Consider the following 14,613-nt stretch of genomic DNA (forward strand, 5'->3'; position numbering starts at 1 on the left):
ACAGATAAGCCACTGAGGCTGAGGTTGGCAGTAGAAATGTAATTCTTTTTCAGGTAACGTTCAGTAGCTTAAGGCGAGGATGAGGGGGTACAGGAGGCTCCTTACCACACAGATAACCCAGGTCCCCGGGTTCCTCAGGGACCCAGGCTGATGGGAGATCTTCCATCTTCTTTCAGGGTTGCCCTGAGCTTTAGCATCCTGCTAGCAGACGGGGGGAGGGGAGAGTGGAGGCTTTTGAAACATAGGTCCAAAGGATATTCAGCCCACGTGATGACTGGGTACTCGTTTAGAAGCTTGCATATCATGGCCCCTGCTTCCCTGTGAGGTAGTTTAATACCCTGAGAGCAGTGTTAGGGAGCCAGCCTAGCTGGTTATGCTGCAGCGGAGTTTACTGACTGTTCCGGAAGAATGGTCTTGCTATCATCATTCAAACTTTATTGATCATATACTGACTAATAATTGATAAGTTTCCAAGCTGTATATTATGAGGAGACTCTTAGAGATCCTGCCTTGTCTTGCCAGAGTTCTCGAGGAGGTGACCCCATTTAGACAGACTCTAAGCTTCCCATACCCAGCACCCAGTTACAACAGCACCCGCAGGACGCAGCCGAGGCTGTCTGTCACTTACAGTTGTGAGGTAGGTGACGACAACGAGGGAGTTTCAAGGGAATAAATGGAACCCTAGGACGTTTGCTCCACTTGGACAGCGAATGTACTATGCTCTGACCTTACACTGAAGAGTGAAAGCGTCTGCATCTCCAAACCATGGGGCCTTTACTCCCACTCTGGAAGGAGCCTGGAGTGTCCTGTTACCACTTTTATTTTACACTAGGCTGTGAGACTGCCTTCTTCTGTTTGAGTCGTGAGAGTTAAAAATTGGAATTTGAGGGGCTTTTTGAAAAAAATTTTTATTGAAGCACAAATGATTTACAACGTGAATTTCTGCTGTGCAGCAAAGTGATTCAGTTATACATATACATATTCTCTTTCATATTCTTTTCCATTATGGTTTATCACAGGATATTGAATATCCTGTGCTATACAGTAGGACCTTGTGGTTTATTCATTCTGTATGTAATAGTTTGCATCTGCTAATCCCAAACTCCCAATCCATCCCTCCCCCACACTCATCTACCTTGGGAACCACAAGCCTATTCTCTCTCTCTTTTTTTTTAAATAAATGTATGTATTTATTTTTATTTGTTTATTTTTGGCTGCACTGGGTCTCTGTTGCTGTGCGCGGGCTTTCTCTAGTTGCGGTGAGCAGGGGCTACTCTTCCTTGCGCTGCGCGGGCTTCTCATTGAAGTGTCTGCTCTTGGTGCGGAGCACGGGCTCTAGGCACGCGGGCTTCAGTAGTTGGGGCACACAGGCTCAGTAGTTGTGGCTCACGGGCTCTAGAGTGCAGGCTCAGTAATTGTGGCTCACGGGCTTAGTTGCTCCGTGGCATCACAAGCCTATTCTCTGTATCTATGAGTCTGTTTCTGTTTTGTAGATAAGTTCATTTGTGTCATAGTTTAGATTCCACATATAAGTGATATCATATGGTATTTGTTTTTCTCTTTCTGACTTACTTCAATTTAGTAAAAATTATACTCTCTAGGTCCACCCTTGTTGTTGCAAATGGCATTATTTCATTTTTTATGGCCGAGTAATATTCCATCGCATATATGTACCACATACATATTCTTTGTCTGCTCATCTGTCGATGGACATTTAGGTTGCTTCCATGTCTTGGCTGTTGTACATAGTGCTGCTATGAACATAGGGGTGCACGTATCTTTTTGAATTAAAGTTTTTTCCGGATATATACCCAGAAGTGGGATCGCTGGATCATATGGCAACTCTATTTTGAGTTTTTTGAGGAACCTCCATACTGTTTTCCATAGCGGCTGCACCAATTTACATTCCAACCCACAGTGTAGGAGGGTTCCTAGAGGAGCTTTTTGATGTCTTTCAATTAGTAGCTCTATGGCCTTGGCTTTTCTGGGCCTCAGATTAGCATCTGCAAGTGGTGATCCTAATAGCACCTTTCCTTATGGGGTGGGCTCGAGGATTAAATGATAATCCCCGTCAAGTATTAAATCCAGGTTCTAGAATAAAATAGTGCTAATAAACACTAGTTACCATTGATGGTAATAGCATTTTCTTTTGACTCTCAAGGTAGTGAAACATTGATGCCTAATGTTGCAAAAATGCTACATTTACAAGTCAGCGGCAGTGTCCTAAAAGATGTTATGATGTAACTGCGATGCTTGGAAAACGTTTTTCCTAAGCAGTCAGAATCTTTCATTTAATAACAATCTGTTGGGTGCCCACTATCTGTAAATACATTTCCAGGACAAAGGGATTATGAAAAGGAAGAAGAGATGGCTTTTGCCTTTGAGTACTTCATGATGTCATATGCATTAGCGATGGCTACATTTTAAATAGGCTATAGTTAACCTAAGTTTTTAGAATAGTGTTTTCAGCCAACTACACATATATTCTAACACAGACAAAAATTAAGGTGATTATCCTTTTAAAAAGTAAGACCAAGTCTAAAATATCACACTTCAGAGTTGTTTTTATTTTAACTTCCTGCCCCTTGGTCCCAAATGTCAATTTATCTCCCCCACTCCTACTACAAATTGTCAATTTACCTCTCTGCCACCCTTCATACATCTACCCCCGATTACGGGATTATTATAAAGCAGTTATATACTGTTGTGTTAGAAACAATTTTGTACATTTTTTCAAGATAATTATTTGAAAACAGGTTTGTTTTAATGTGAAGTAGCATAATGCTGTAATTTGTAGTTTATTTAGATTAGAAACTTGGTCTAGTGCAGTGGCTTTTAACTTGGCCAGATTTTTATCAAAAAGGCAATGTTGTTATTGATTTCTTACATTTTTAAAAATTCATCAAGGCTTTGGTACTCTACGTTCATTTGAAGCCCTTGTTTGTTATGTGAAAGCAAACTTGTCATCTCATTTTATCAGTTCTTTGTTCTCCCAGTTTCCCCAGTCCCCCTAGGATGTTAGACCTGGGAGAGACCTTAACATCCCATCCTTCTCATCTCCTGCCCCTTTAGCAGAGGAGAAAAATGAGGCCCAGAGAGGTTAGGGGGCATGCCTGGGGTCACACAGTGGATGTGGGGCTGAGTCCTCCCTCCACACGGGGCCCCTCTCCCTGGCTGGGAATATTCTCTTTCCTTTGACCCCCTCCTGCACTTTCTAAGCTGTCACCAAGTCTTGTTACCGTTTCCTTGAAATGCCTCTTGTTTTCCTTCCTTCCCCTTTCTTCCTGTCTCATCCAGTCCCTCCACTCCTCACAATGGGAGAGGCTGACAGAGCGCTTTATCTCTGGGGCATCCATCATACAAGATTACTTTTCTCTAATTACCACTGTCAGCCTGTCACTCCTCTGCTGCGAAGATGCCAATAGCTCCCTGCTTCCTGCGGCAGCAAACGTCATCACTTCTCTTCACGCCAGTTCCCTCAGAACCTCACTTCACTGTGTGCTCAGCTTTATTCCTTTCTTCCCACGAACCCCAAAGGCCCAGAGTCTTCTCTGGGTTTGCTCTGTGAATCAGCCATGTTTCCTTTATGGCTTTAGTATGTCCTGTTCCCCGGCTCCTAAGCGCTTCCCCTGCCTTTCCAAAGACTCCCCTTTTCTAGGCCAAATCCAGATCCCACCACCTTCTCATTGTTTTCCCTGTTACTCCAGTGATAATCTGATGATCCCCTTTATTCCCCAACTTTTTCTTCTTATGCACTAACATGTAGCATTGGGCAGCATAGCCTCTCTTACATGACTCCCTGGTTTTTCCCCACAATTGCGTTGCCGTCTCAATTATGCTTAATGCTCTTAGAAGGCAGGGCTTATGTTTATGCTTTTCTCATATACTCCACGTTTTCCATGGCCTAAATAAGTGGTCAGTAAATACTCCTTGCTTATTAGGGACTCTTTGAGCTTTTCAAAGATGTTGGCCAGAGCTGCGAGCGATTGAGACGTTTTACAGCGTTCACTGCTTGGATCACGATCGGTTGTTAATACTGCAGAACAGCCCTCTCCCGACTGCCAAGTGTTGATGGGATCGGCGCTCTCGCTGTTAATGATCTTCTGCGGGGACTGGCTATATAGGTGTGGAGCTCACACTCATAGTTGGTGACTGGGCGGTGGGTTCGTGGCAGGGAGGTGAGAGCTTGCACCCCTGCCTCTTGGGTCTTACAGTAGGGAAGAGTTCTTCAAGAATGGATAGGAAGCGCATTATTCTCTGAGCTCCACAGATTCTCGGCACACCAGTGTGAAATGGGAACTGACCTGGCTCCCCTCCCACTGTGTGTTTCTGAGCCAGTAGTGACCTTGGTGCTCTCTTTTCTACAATACTGGCACAATGTCCTAAGATTTAATCTCATCTTTTTCAAAATCCAGTAAATAGCTTCCCCAAAAAAGGTAAGCATGCTGTAATAAGTTCCTGGTATTGGAAAAAGGAATGTGTCCTATTTAAAGAAGACAGCGTCTGCTCTCTGAATTTCACTGTCCCTTTTCCACGCTTCCTACCTTTCCTGGTAGTCATTTCCAGACTGAGGCAACTGCAAATTTTACTGCACCTGGGACTACACTCTCCCCACAGCATAACCCCTACAAGAATGTCCTCCACTAAGGGCTCATAAACTTGGAACTGTTTTCTTCTGTAATGTCAGCAAGACTCATTCCACCCATACAAATAGGCTTTGGCCTTTTTCCTCTTTGGCACAAAAGAGAATTGGCAGAGACTCTGATAAAAGTGAAGTCGACAAGCTCTGGCTTGGAAGTGAGTTCAGTGCCTCTGGGCTTGTCATCCCCCTTGTTCCTGTGTGTTCTGAATTCTTGTCCCACCCAGAAAGTTCTCTCTTCCCATCTGTGACACCTAAAGATGTTTCACATCCCGCTCCCTTTGTTAATGTCTCCATCACAGGTAGTAAGATACTGCATCTCTTCAGTTATAGAAAGTTACTTGAACTGGAGTCACCTTAAGGTTTTTTTAATCCCTTTAGGTGGATGGAAGTCTGCTTAGTGGAAGAATTGCCACCAACCACTGAACTGGAAGAAGGGCTCCGGAACGGAGTTTACCTTGCAAAGTTAGCCAAGTTCTTTGCCCCCAAAATGGTATCGGACAAAAAGATCTATGATGTGGAACAAACACGTTACAAGGTAACTGAGATCTAATTGGTCTGGCCTCCAGCTCAAAGTGGAAGTTCAGTCTTTCCCTTCCTTTCCTTTCTTTTAGTGTTTCTATAAGGATTTGGTGGGAGATGGGTTGTGGGGAAAGGGGATGTCCTTGGTCTTTTAAGCCTGTAAATAATCATTCCTGAGGCGGCAGCAATTTTAAAAGCAAAGCATTTGTCTATTTCTGGTCTGAGGCCGAGAGATCTCTGCTCTATGGGGCTTCCCAGCTCCCACCCCCATTATTCCTTCATGGAGGTCATTTTATTAGTGCCAGTAACTGTAAGAGTGGGGGGCCCTCTACCCCTCCTTTTTTCACCATCAACACAGTTTATTACTCCCCTTGTCCTCATCAAGGAATAAAGTACCCAACTAGGACTTGAACTTGTGGCCCTAAAGAGTTAGGCCCAAGGTGATTTAAAAAAAAAATTCTGACATTGAATAGTCAGGAACTCCTTTCCTTTTGGTGTTTAAAACAAATTAAGACTACCCTTTTTATATGCAACTAGTTTTAAGAATTATTTCATGGCTAATTTGGGAAGGCATATGAGTGAGAAAACCAAACCAAAATAAATACCAATCTTGTATTAATAAAAAAAATTCTGATATTTTTCAGATACATGTTTAAGTATTTTCAGATAAAGTGATATATCTATCATTTGCTTCAAAATAACTGGGAGGCGGTTGGACAGATGATTCAAGACTGGCCATGAGTTCATAGTTGTTGAGATTAGATGAGGCATGCAAATGAGTTCATTATACTATTCTGTCCAATTTTTATGTTTGAAATTTTCCATTAAGAAGTAAAGGAGGAAAAAGTAAACACCAGCCTGAAAGACCCCTTCATTATATGTGTCTTCAAAAGGGAATTTTAAAATTTGTGCTGTTGGGGCTTCCCTGGTGGTGCAGTGGTTGGGAGTCTGCCTGCCGATGCAGGGGACACGGGTTCATGCCCCGGTCCGGGAAGATCCCACATGCCACGGAGCGGCTGGGCCCGTGAGCCATGGCCGCTGAGCCCGCGCGTCCAGAGCCTGTGCTCCGCAACGGGAGAGGCCACAACAGTGAGAGGCCCGCGTACCAAAAAAAAAAAAAAAAAAAAAAATGTGTGCTGTTTCCTCCTGGAACATGTGATCCATTCTCCGCTTTGGGTCAGGGTTTCTAAAGCTTCTTTGAAACTTGATTCTTTATTTTCTTAATATATTGTGTTTGGTTTTTTTATCAGTATTTTTTATCTGCAGATTTTCAAGTATCCTTAAAAGTTATTTCTCTTAAAATTTCAAGGGTAACATTAAGTATAGTTGAAAATGGAATGATTTTCCATTTATTGCATGTCACACTACCCTTCAGTTGTTATTGAGACAAAATTTATTTTTTAAATGTGTGTATTGAATTCAGAGCAAATGTTTGAGTAATGGTTTATGCTAACAGTAGACAAGATGAATTGACATCTTTTTTGACAACTCTCTTTTCATCATCTAGCCCAAAAGGGAATTGAGCAAAAGTTTCTGCCTTGAATAACGTTATGAATAGAAGTGTTTGCATATCTTAAAATAAGTTTGAGTTTATTAAGTCATGTGTTTATTAACTCTAGATGTTTCTCCCTAGAGTAAGTTTTCGACCTTTTGTAAGACTTAAGTGAAACAAATGACTTAGCCAGCCAAAATTAAAGTTTGTTTTTTTTTTCGAGGAATACTTTAAAAGTTCAGACACGGTAAAAAATAATTTGTATCCCCCTTGTCACAAAATGAATGAACATTTATCCACATTTTAGAGCACGATTTTTGTTTTATTTTCATTACTGTTATGGTAGTTACCAAGATCTAGGCCTATTAGTACTAACAGCCATGTAGATTTTTTTTTTTTTTTTTTGCGGTACGCGGGCCTCTGACTGCTGTGGCCTCTCCCGTTGCGGAGCACAGGCTCCAGACGCGCAGGCTCAGCGGCCATGGCTCACACGCAGCCGATCCGCGGCATGTGGGATCTTCCTGGACCGGGGCACGAACCCATGTCCCCTGCATCTGCAGGCGGACTCTCAACCACCGTGCCACCAGGGAAGCCCCAGCCATGTAGATTTGATGATAGAGTTAAAGTGTAGTTGGCGCCAGGCCTCCCTGGAAAGGGATTGTGGGTATTTTGATGTGTGAATAGTGAGAATCAGGCCAGAAAGACAGACCTTTAGTGAAGGTGAGACTCAGAGCAGCGGGTGGGCTGATTCTTCCCTCTCCTGGCACATTATACACCTTGAATATAGGTGTCTCTTCCCAGTTTAGCTGTGGACCCCCTCATGGCAACTTAAACAGGTACTGTTTCCTCCTGGCATCAGAGATCCTATTATTTGAATCAGTAGCAGCTTCTCTTTGGGATGGGGATGGGGAAGTGATTCCAATTTCTTGTTAAAAAATAAAATACCTGTGGCGCCTAAGCAGATGATGACATCCCTGAGCAAAACATCGTGACAGAGGGAAGTGTTCTATGTTGCTGTCACCCGTGCCGCCAGGCCTCCGCTGGGGTGCACAGAAGAAAGGCTGCTAGGAGAGGCATGGAAAGAAGGGAGGTGGTGGATGGAGGGTGGTAGATGCCAGCTGTGATGTGGGAGAAACACGGGACAAATGGAAACTACCCCTCTGTTAATTCACTGGAGAAAAGAGGCTTTTCTTAAAAAAAAAAAAAAAGGCTTTTCTTTTTCTCCTTTTATTAAATCCTTGAAAGTGTCCTTGAATGGAAATTGTCAGTGATTTGCCATGTAATCATAAGTTTTTATGTTAAGGCCATTTCATTTCTTCTACAGAAATGAAAGGAGACCAGTATTAGTGGGCAGGAGACTTAGCTTCCCGTTCATGTGTTCTTCAGGTCTAAAGCCCGTCACGCACGTGGTCCTTTCTAAGGAGCACTAAATCACGGGACTGCGAGAGACGTTGAAACACAAGGGAACACTTGCTAACCTAGGCCCGTCTCTTGGTGTGCCACCTGGAAACCATGAGCTCAGTGAGCCTGGGTGCTCACTGCAGGGTCTGCCTGGACTGCAGCCGTAAAATATGACCCACCTGTTGGGCAGGGTGTCCCCGATGCAAAAGCTCTGTCCCGAATCGCAAGGCCTCAGTTGTGGCACTGATGATGGCTTTGAGCTAAGTAGATGGGAGCTTTCATGCTGCCCCATCCTCTTTGTCTGCCAGCTTATCTACAGCCTTGGCCCCTCATTAACTTAGGTTTAGAAAGATATGCTAGGTATTAGAGTTAAACCTTCCAGTGATGAGTATTCTTTCCCTGACCATTCCCACCACCCCCCTTCCAGGTCTGAGTTGCATGGTCATGCCATGCACACAAGGACACACCACGGAGTACTGTAATGATTATTTTGTCATGAAGGCAAGAACTGTGTGTGTCTCCTCTGTCATATCCCCAGTGAATGGTGCAGGTTCTGGCCCATAGGCTGTGCTGGGGAAATAGCTGTTGGGTGAAGGAACGAATGACAGTAGTTCGTAGTAAGCCAGAGTGCTCCGTTTCTTGTCTTCTATTCTTTATTCAATACTTTATTCAATATTTACTGAAACTCTTCCTCTAAGTGTGATGCTCAAACTTCCTGTGGGACCCCCTGATGGGTGTGTGTAAAAACGTCAACTTTTGGGCCCCATCCCAGACTACTGAGTCAGGCAGAATCTTAGCCAGGGACCCAGGAAGCTGCATTCTTAATAATCACCCCAGGCAGTTTTTTTCTTAGAGTCTACAAAGGTTTGACTATAGGCAGACACACATTAATATAATACATTTTAATAAAGTTATACAGAAAGCAGATAAAATTGTCCTAAGATAGAAATACGTAAAGGATACGGCTCAATTATCCATACAGTACTTATTAGTACCTACCATGTGGCAGCCACTGTTCCAGGCACCAGTGGCAGACTGGGCAGCAGGGCAGACATGATTTCATGGTCAGTTGGAGAGAGAGACTGTGAGTAAAATAGACAGTTGTGAATTGTGATAAGTGTATGAAGGAAGAAATGAAAGCCAGAATTATTGACAGATAGCCATGGGCTTCTCTGAGGAGACATTTACTCTGAGGCTGGAAGAATGAGAGGAAACTCGTCCGTATGGAGAGTTAAGGGTAGGGAATGGGGAGGATGGTCCAGAGAGAAGGGACCCATTTGTGAGAAGCTCAAGGAAGAAAAGAGCTTGGCCAAGTTGAGTGGCTGAAAGGCTATGGTGAGGGACAGTGGTAAGAAATGAGACCAGGAGGGAAGCAGAGACAGATTACTCAGTGACACATGGAGGACCTAAGTACAATGAGTGACTTCAACCTAAGTACAGGGGGAAGCTGTTTCAGTGTTGGCAGAGACATCATGGTACAGTATGTGCTTTAGAAAGATTTCTCTACTGCTATGTGGAGAACACATTGGACGGAGGGTGGACATGCAGGCAGAGTGCATGAGGGGATTACTCAGTCCAGGTGACAGGTGACAGTGGCCTGCAGAGACAAGAAGTGAGTGGATTCAAGAGGGAAAACAAAGGGTGAATCCTGGAAAGGGGCTGGAAATGGGTGGAAGGCAGTGAAGAGAAGACGGCTGGGTAGATGGTAGGAGCCAACCAAGAATAGTGTGGTCAGTTCTAAAGGGGGTTGGGCTGGTAAAGAAGCCAGGAAGGTTTCCATGGTGGGGCTTGAAGGATGAATGTTCCCAAGCCAACTAGGATGACCAAGAGAAAGAGGAGGAGGTAGGAGGGGCATTCCTTGGAGAGGATTCAGTCTGATAAGGCTCGAAGCCAAAGAATACTATCACTCTGGACAGTGCATTGACAGTTGCAGACGTACAATAAACGCGCATTGAACACTTAGGTGGGCCTTAGATAGGGAAAGCATGTACATAGTGGTCAGTAGTATGAGCTGTAGAACCGAAACACCTCAGAATCTGGCTTTGCCACTAACTTTGCCTCTGTGAGCTTCAGTTTCCTCCAATGTAAGGTGGGAAAATAGTAACAATATCAACCTTGTTGAGAAATTGTGAAGAACAAATGTGATCTATGCAAGGCCCAGTGCCTGCCTGACAGAGGTAAGCACACTGTAAGTGTTACACTGTAAGTGTTACAGGTGTTTGTCCTGAGGCTCTGTGAGCAGTAAATTAACCAGAATATTTGGACTTGAAGTCAGGGAATTCTGCAAGCTAGTCTTGATCCAGAGCTCAACAAGTTAGGTCAACTCGAGTGTCTTAAATACTTAGGGCATCAGTTGCCTCATCTATAAAATGAGCAAATTAGAATAATTACTGGTTTTAAACTACCTCATAGTTCTAAAATGCTTTGATCCTGATACGTAAGAAGTTACCATCCAAAGAAGTCTTACATAATACCTCATCTATTCAATTTAAACTACAGTAATCTTTTTTGCTGGTGCTGTAGCAGCTCAGCAGTAGAAAATCAGCATATACTCTCTAGTCTAATACAGGAAAGAAATTAGGTAGATGTGCGGTAACAGCCCTTGGCCAAGTTATGACTATAGACATACCACCTGGCCTAGTACATTAATATTAGTGTAGGACTGGTGAAAAAGTAGACAAGTTATAAATGGTTATAGTAGACTAAGGTTATTTTGAGCCTGTTGGGAAGACTGTTTTTGTTCTAATTGAAGTAAACGTGGTAGATTGAAGATGTTAATGCAGTTCGCTCACTGAAGCTTACTCCTTAAATAGGCAGGCATGGGCCATAGGGTTCTGAGGTCAGCATTCCTCAGGTGTTTAAAGCGGACGAAGGATTTAAAATCTATCACTCATTTACCGTAGAAATATGACTCTGATAACCACGCTTTCCTTCAGTGCCTCTCACATGAAGCGCTAAACCTTTTTCTGGCCTTACAGGTGAATAAATTTTCAAGCCCAGTCTTACAATTACAATAACTAACATTTATTGCATTTTAGGTGTACTTTGCAACTAAGTGTTATATGTATAAATCTCATTAAATCCTCAACCCAAAGAAGCATACGATTCCCTTTTGTAGCCGAGGAACCAAGGTTCAAAGAGATTTGTAACTTTGCTGAGGTTACCTAGCTAATGAAACCACTAAATGGATGGGATGTTTTTGTTATATAATTTGGATTGTTGAAGGCTACCAGCCAAAGACTCTCAGAAACCAACATAAAATTATATTTATTTAAATATGATTTGCCAAGAAAAAATGCATACCCACGGAGCTATAAGGAAGAGAAATAGCTTAGTGGAGATTTAAGCTTGTACTGAGTGATTCTAATAAGGATTTAGGGAAGCGCAAGGATCGTTGCAGTATTGTCAGGAAGCGCGATCAGTTTGGTATCTTGGTAATTTTTATCTAGGAGGTGAGAATATTGAATAGGAACCAGATTGACATCAGACAAGAACTAAGTCGCCCGTCTGAGTTGGAAGAGGGTGATGTTTAGTTACTTTGTGGTGTTGAGGTCCTCTGCCCTGACGTGATTGAGGATTACCTCCGCTTTGTCCCTCCACGGTCGCAGAGTGGCCGTGTCTGAGAAGTGTTTGTATTCTGCAAAAGTTGATGCAGAGTTACCCTCAGACACTACCACCTGGCTGTTAACTGTCTGTGTGCTCTCTCTCTCTTTATTCTTTTCCATCCTTCCTCTCTTTCCGTACACTTCCCCCTCCCTCTAGTTATTTCATAGTAATTAGCTAATCTCTTCCCTGTGAAGAATAACCCCCTGGTCATTATGTCCTGCCCTCTTCCCTGGGGAGTGTTAGCACAGGAAAGGTTTTAAGATCCAGAGAGACCTAGTCTTGAATCCCAGCTCAGCCCCTTAACAGCTGTTTGACTTTAGGCAAGTCACTTCATCTTTTTGGCCTGGATTTCATCATCTCTAAAAAATGAGAATGATAACTACCTTGCAGGGTGTTTTGAAAATCAGAGATAATTTACGTAAAGTGCTTGACACACACAGTCCAATCTTAATAAATAGTGGCCACTGGGCTTCCCTGGTGGCGCAGTGGTTGAGAGTCCGCCTGCTGATGCAGGGGGACACGGGTTCGTGCCCCGGTTTGGGAAGATCCCACATGCCGTGGAGCAGCTGGGCCTGTGAGCCATGGCCGCTGAGCCTGTGCATCCGGAGCCTGTGCTCCGCAACGGGAGAGGCCACAGCAGTGAGAGGCCCGCGTACCGCAAAAAAAAAAAAAAAAAAATAGTGGCCACTATCAAAAGCACGTAAATATTTGTCAAATGTTAATTAGCTTATACTTCATAATTCCTTACAGCAACAAAAATGCTTTCCAACTATTAGATTGTAAAAGGTCACGTAAGATGACCCTTTTTCCCTTCACAAAAGAGAAGAGCTAGACTTTCTGAACGTGATGATCTACCACTGGGTGTTAGTTATGATGAAACTTGCTGTAGTTACTTCTTATTTTATTTGAAATGAAAATAAAATACATAACATTACGGTACACATTTAACTAATGAAATATATAAGATCATTTTAAAGCTCACAATGGTTCATTGCCTGATAAAACTTCATGAAATAGCAACAAGAATACTTTATTTATGGAGAAAATAATGGCTGGCTGATTAGGACTGTTAGGAATGGAAAACATAGCCTATTTTTATTATATGAGTAGGAAAAGGTCTTGTAAAATATTTCCAGTGAAAGTTTACTTCTTGTACAAGGCCAAGATTACAATTAGATTATAGAAGGAATAAATACTAAAATTAGCTCTGAATCGTGGGGTGCTTTTTGTTTTCATCTTTGTATTTTTCAGGTTTTTTACAGAAATCATACTACATTCGTGATCAGAAAAAATGGTTTGGCAGAGCCAGAAACCACCAAAAAAAAGGCATTTAGTCTTCTAAAAATCCTTTTTTTTCTTGAAGTTACAGTCCTCTCAGCTATGGTTGCCACAGTCTTGACATGGTGTGTGTGTGCGTGCGCACGTGTGCACATGCTCATCTATGTGCACGTGTGTCTCATAAAACATCCTAAGGCGTGCTAGACAGAAAATGGTCTTTGAGATTCTAGTTCAGAATTACCTCAAACATGTGAATTCTGGGAACTGGGACAGTCCATCCCAAATGGTTGGAGTGTTGCTGAGATAGTGTCATCTCCTTTATTGGATCTCTGGTTGTTTTATATGAGCGTTCATAACACGATTCTAGGAGAAAGACAATTGAAAGCATCCTGCTAATGAAAAAAGTTATTACTTTTTTGACTCACTGTTTGTGCGTTCCCTTCTTTCCACTCCCCCTCCCCCAACCATCACGCATCCTCACGTTAGAAGTCGGGCCTTCATTTTCGACACACGGATAACACCGTCCAGTGGTTAAGAGCGATGGAGTCTATTGGTCTACCCAAGGTAAGCCTGAACTGGGAAGACAAAAGGAGTAATGCAAACACCTCACTGTGGAAAGAAATTTAGCAGACTGGGGTACGTTAATGCAGCAAATGTCCTTATTGCCTCAGAAATGAGAAATGTGAGAACTAACAGAAATATGGAAAGGCCTATAAAAAGTACTCAGGCAAGAACTCAGACTGAGAGCAGCCAGGTGAAAGTGTATATAAATTAAACAAGGTATAAAGCAGAAACTGACACACCACTGCAAAGCAATTATACTCTAATAAAGATGTTTAAAAAGAAAAAAAAAGAAAAAAAACCCACTTAATATAAAAATAAATAAATTAAAAAAATAATAAATTAGGACTTCCCTGGTGGCACAGTGGTTGAGAGTCCGCCTGCCGATGCAGGGGACACGGGTTCGCGCCCTGGTCCGGGAAGATCCCACATGCCGTGGAGCAGCTGGGCCCATGAGCCATGGCCGCTGAGCCTGTGCGTCCAGAGCCTGTGCTCCACAACAGGAGAGGCCACACAGTGAGAGGCCCGCGTACCGCAAAAAAAAAAAAAAAAGAAAAAAAAGAAAAAAATAAATTAAACAAGGTCGGAGCAGGCTTTGGCTGGTAGATAGTTGATTTAGAAGAGCCACCTCCCTTTTTTGTGTTGCTTTTTATACTTAAGATTCCAAGTCTCGTTGTATCCGTATATATTGTATCACTATAAATCATCATTATAAATTTATTTCGATAAAGTATTATTATAAATCATAGTATCACTTTAAATTTTACTGGCTAGGGGATTAGAGCTCTTACTCTTGAAATAGATCTTCCAAATAAAACTCATTCAGCAAATATTCAGAACTTGTTAAATTCAAAGAGCAGGCACCCTTACACCTGTGAGATATATAGACAAGTGGAGGAAATGAAGAAATAATTACATGTGATAGAAATTGTAGAGCTATTTCTTAAACTTCTTATTTTGAAATAATTTTAGAATCACAGGAAGTTGCAAAAATAGTACATCTTCGTGTAAACTTCATTCAGCTTCCCCTAATGGTGACATCTCATAACTGTAGTACAGAATTAAATTGACATTGGTGTATTAATGTTAACTAGACTCCAGACTTTATTCAGTG

The 14,613-nt window shown here is 42.5% G+C and overlaps 1 protein-coding gene across 2 annotated transcripts in view; it reads left to right on the plus strand.

The window, feature by feature from the left end:
* IQGAP2 (IQ motif containing GTPase activating protein 2) overlaps positions 1 to 14,613 on the plus strand; it is a 285,569-nt gene that overhangs the window by 138,883 nt on the left and 132,073 nt on the right. For both annotated transcript variants that reach the window (XM_079917126.1, XM_079917125.1), the window contains 2 exons: positions 5,021 to 5,177; positions 13,425 to 13,502. In XM_079917126.1, the coding sequence (XP_079773252.1) occupies positions 5,021 to 5,177; positions 13,425 to 13,502 (235 nt within the window). The remainder of the gene's footprint in view (positions 1 to 5,020; positions 5,178 to 13,424; positions 13,503 to 14,613) is intronic.

The sequence above is a fragment of the Stenella coeruleoalba genome (assembly GCF_951394435.1).
Source record: "Stenella coeruleoalba genome assembly, chromosome: 3".
Lineage (NCBI taxonomy): Eukaryota > Metazoa > Chordata > Mammalia > Artiodactyla > Delphinidae > Stenella > Stenella coeruleoalba.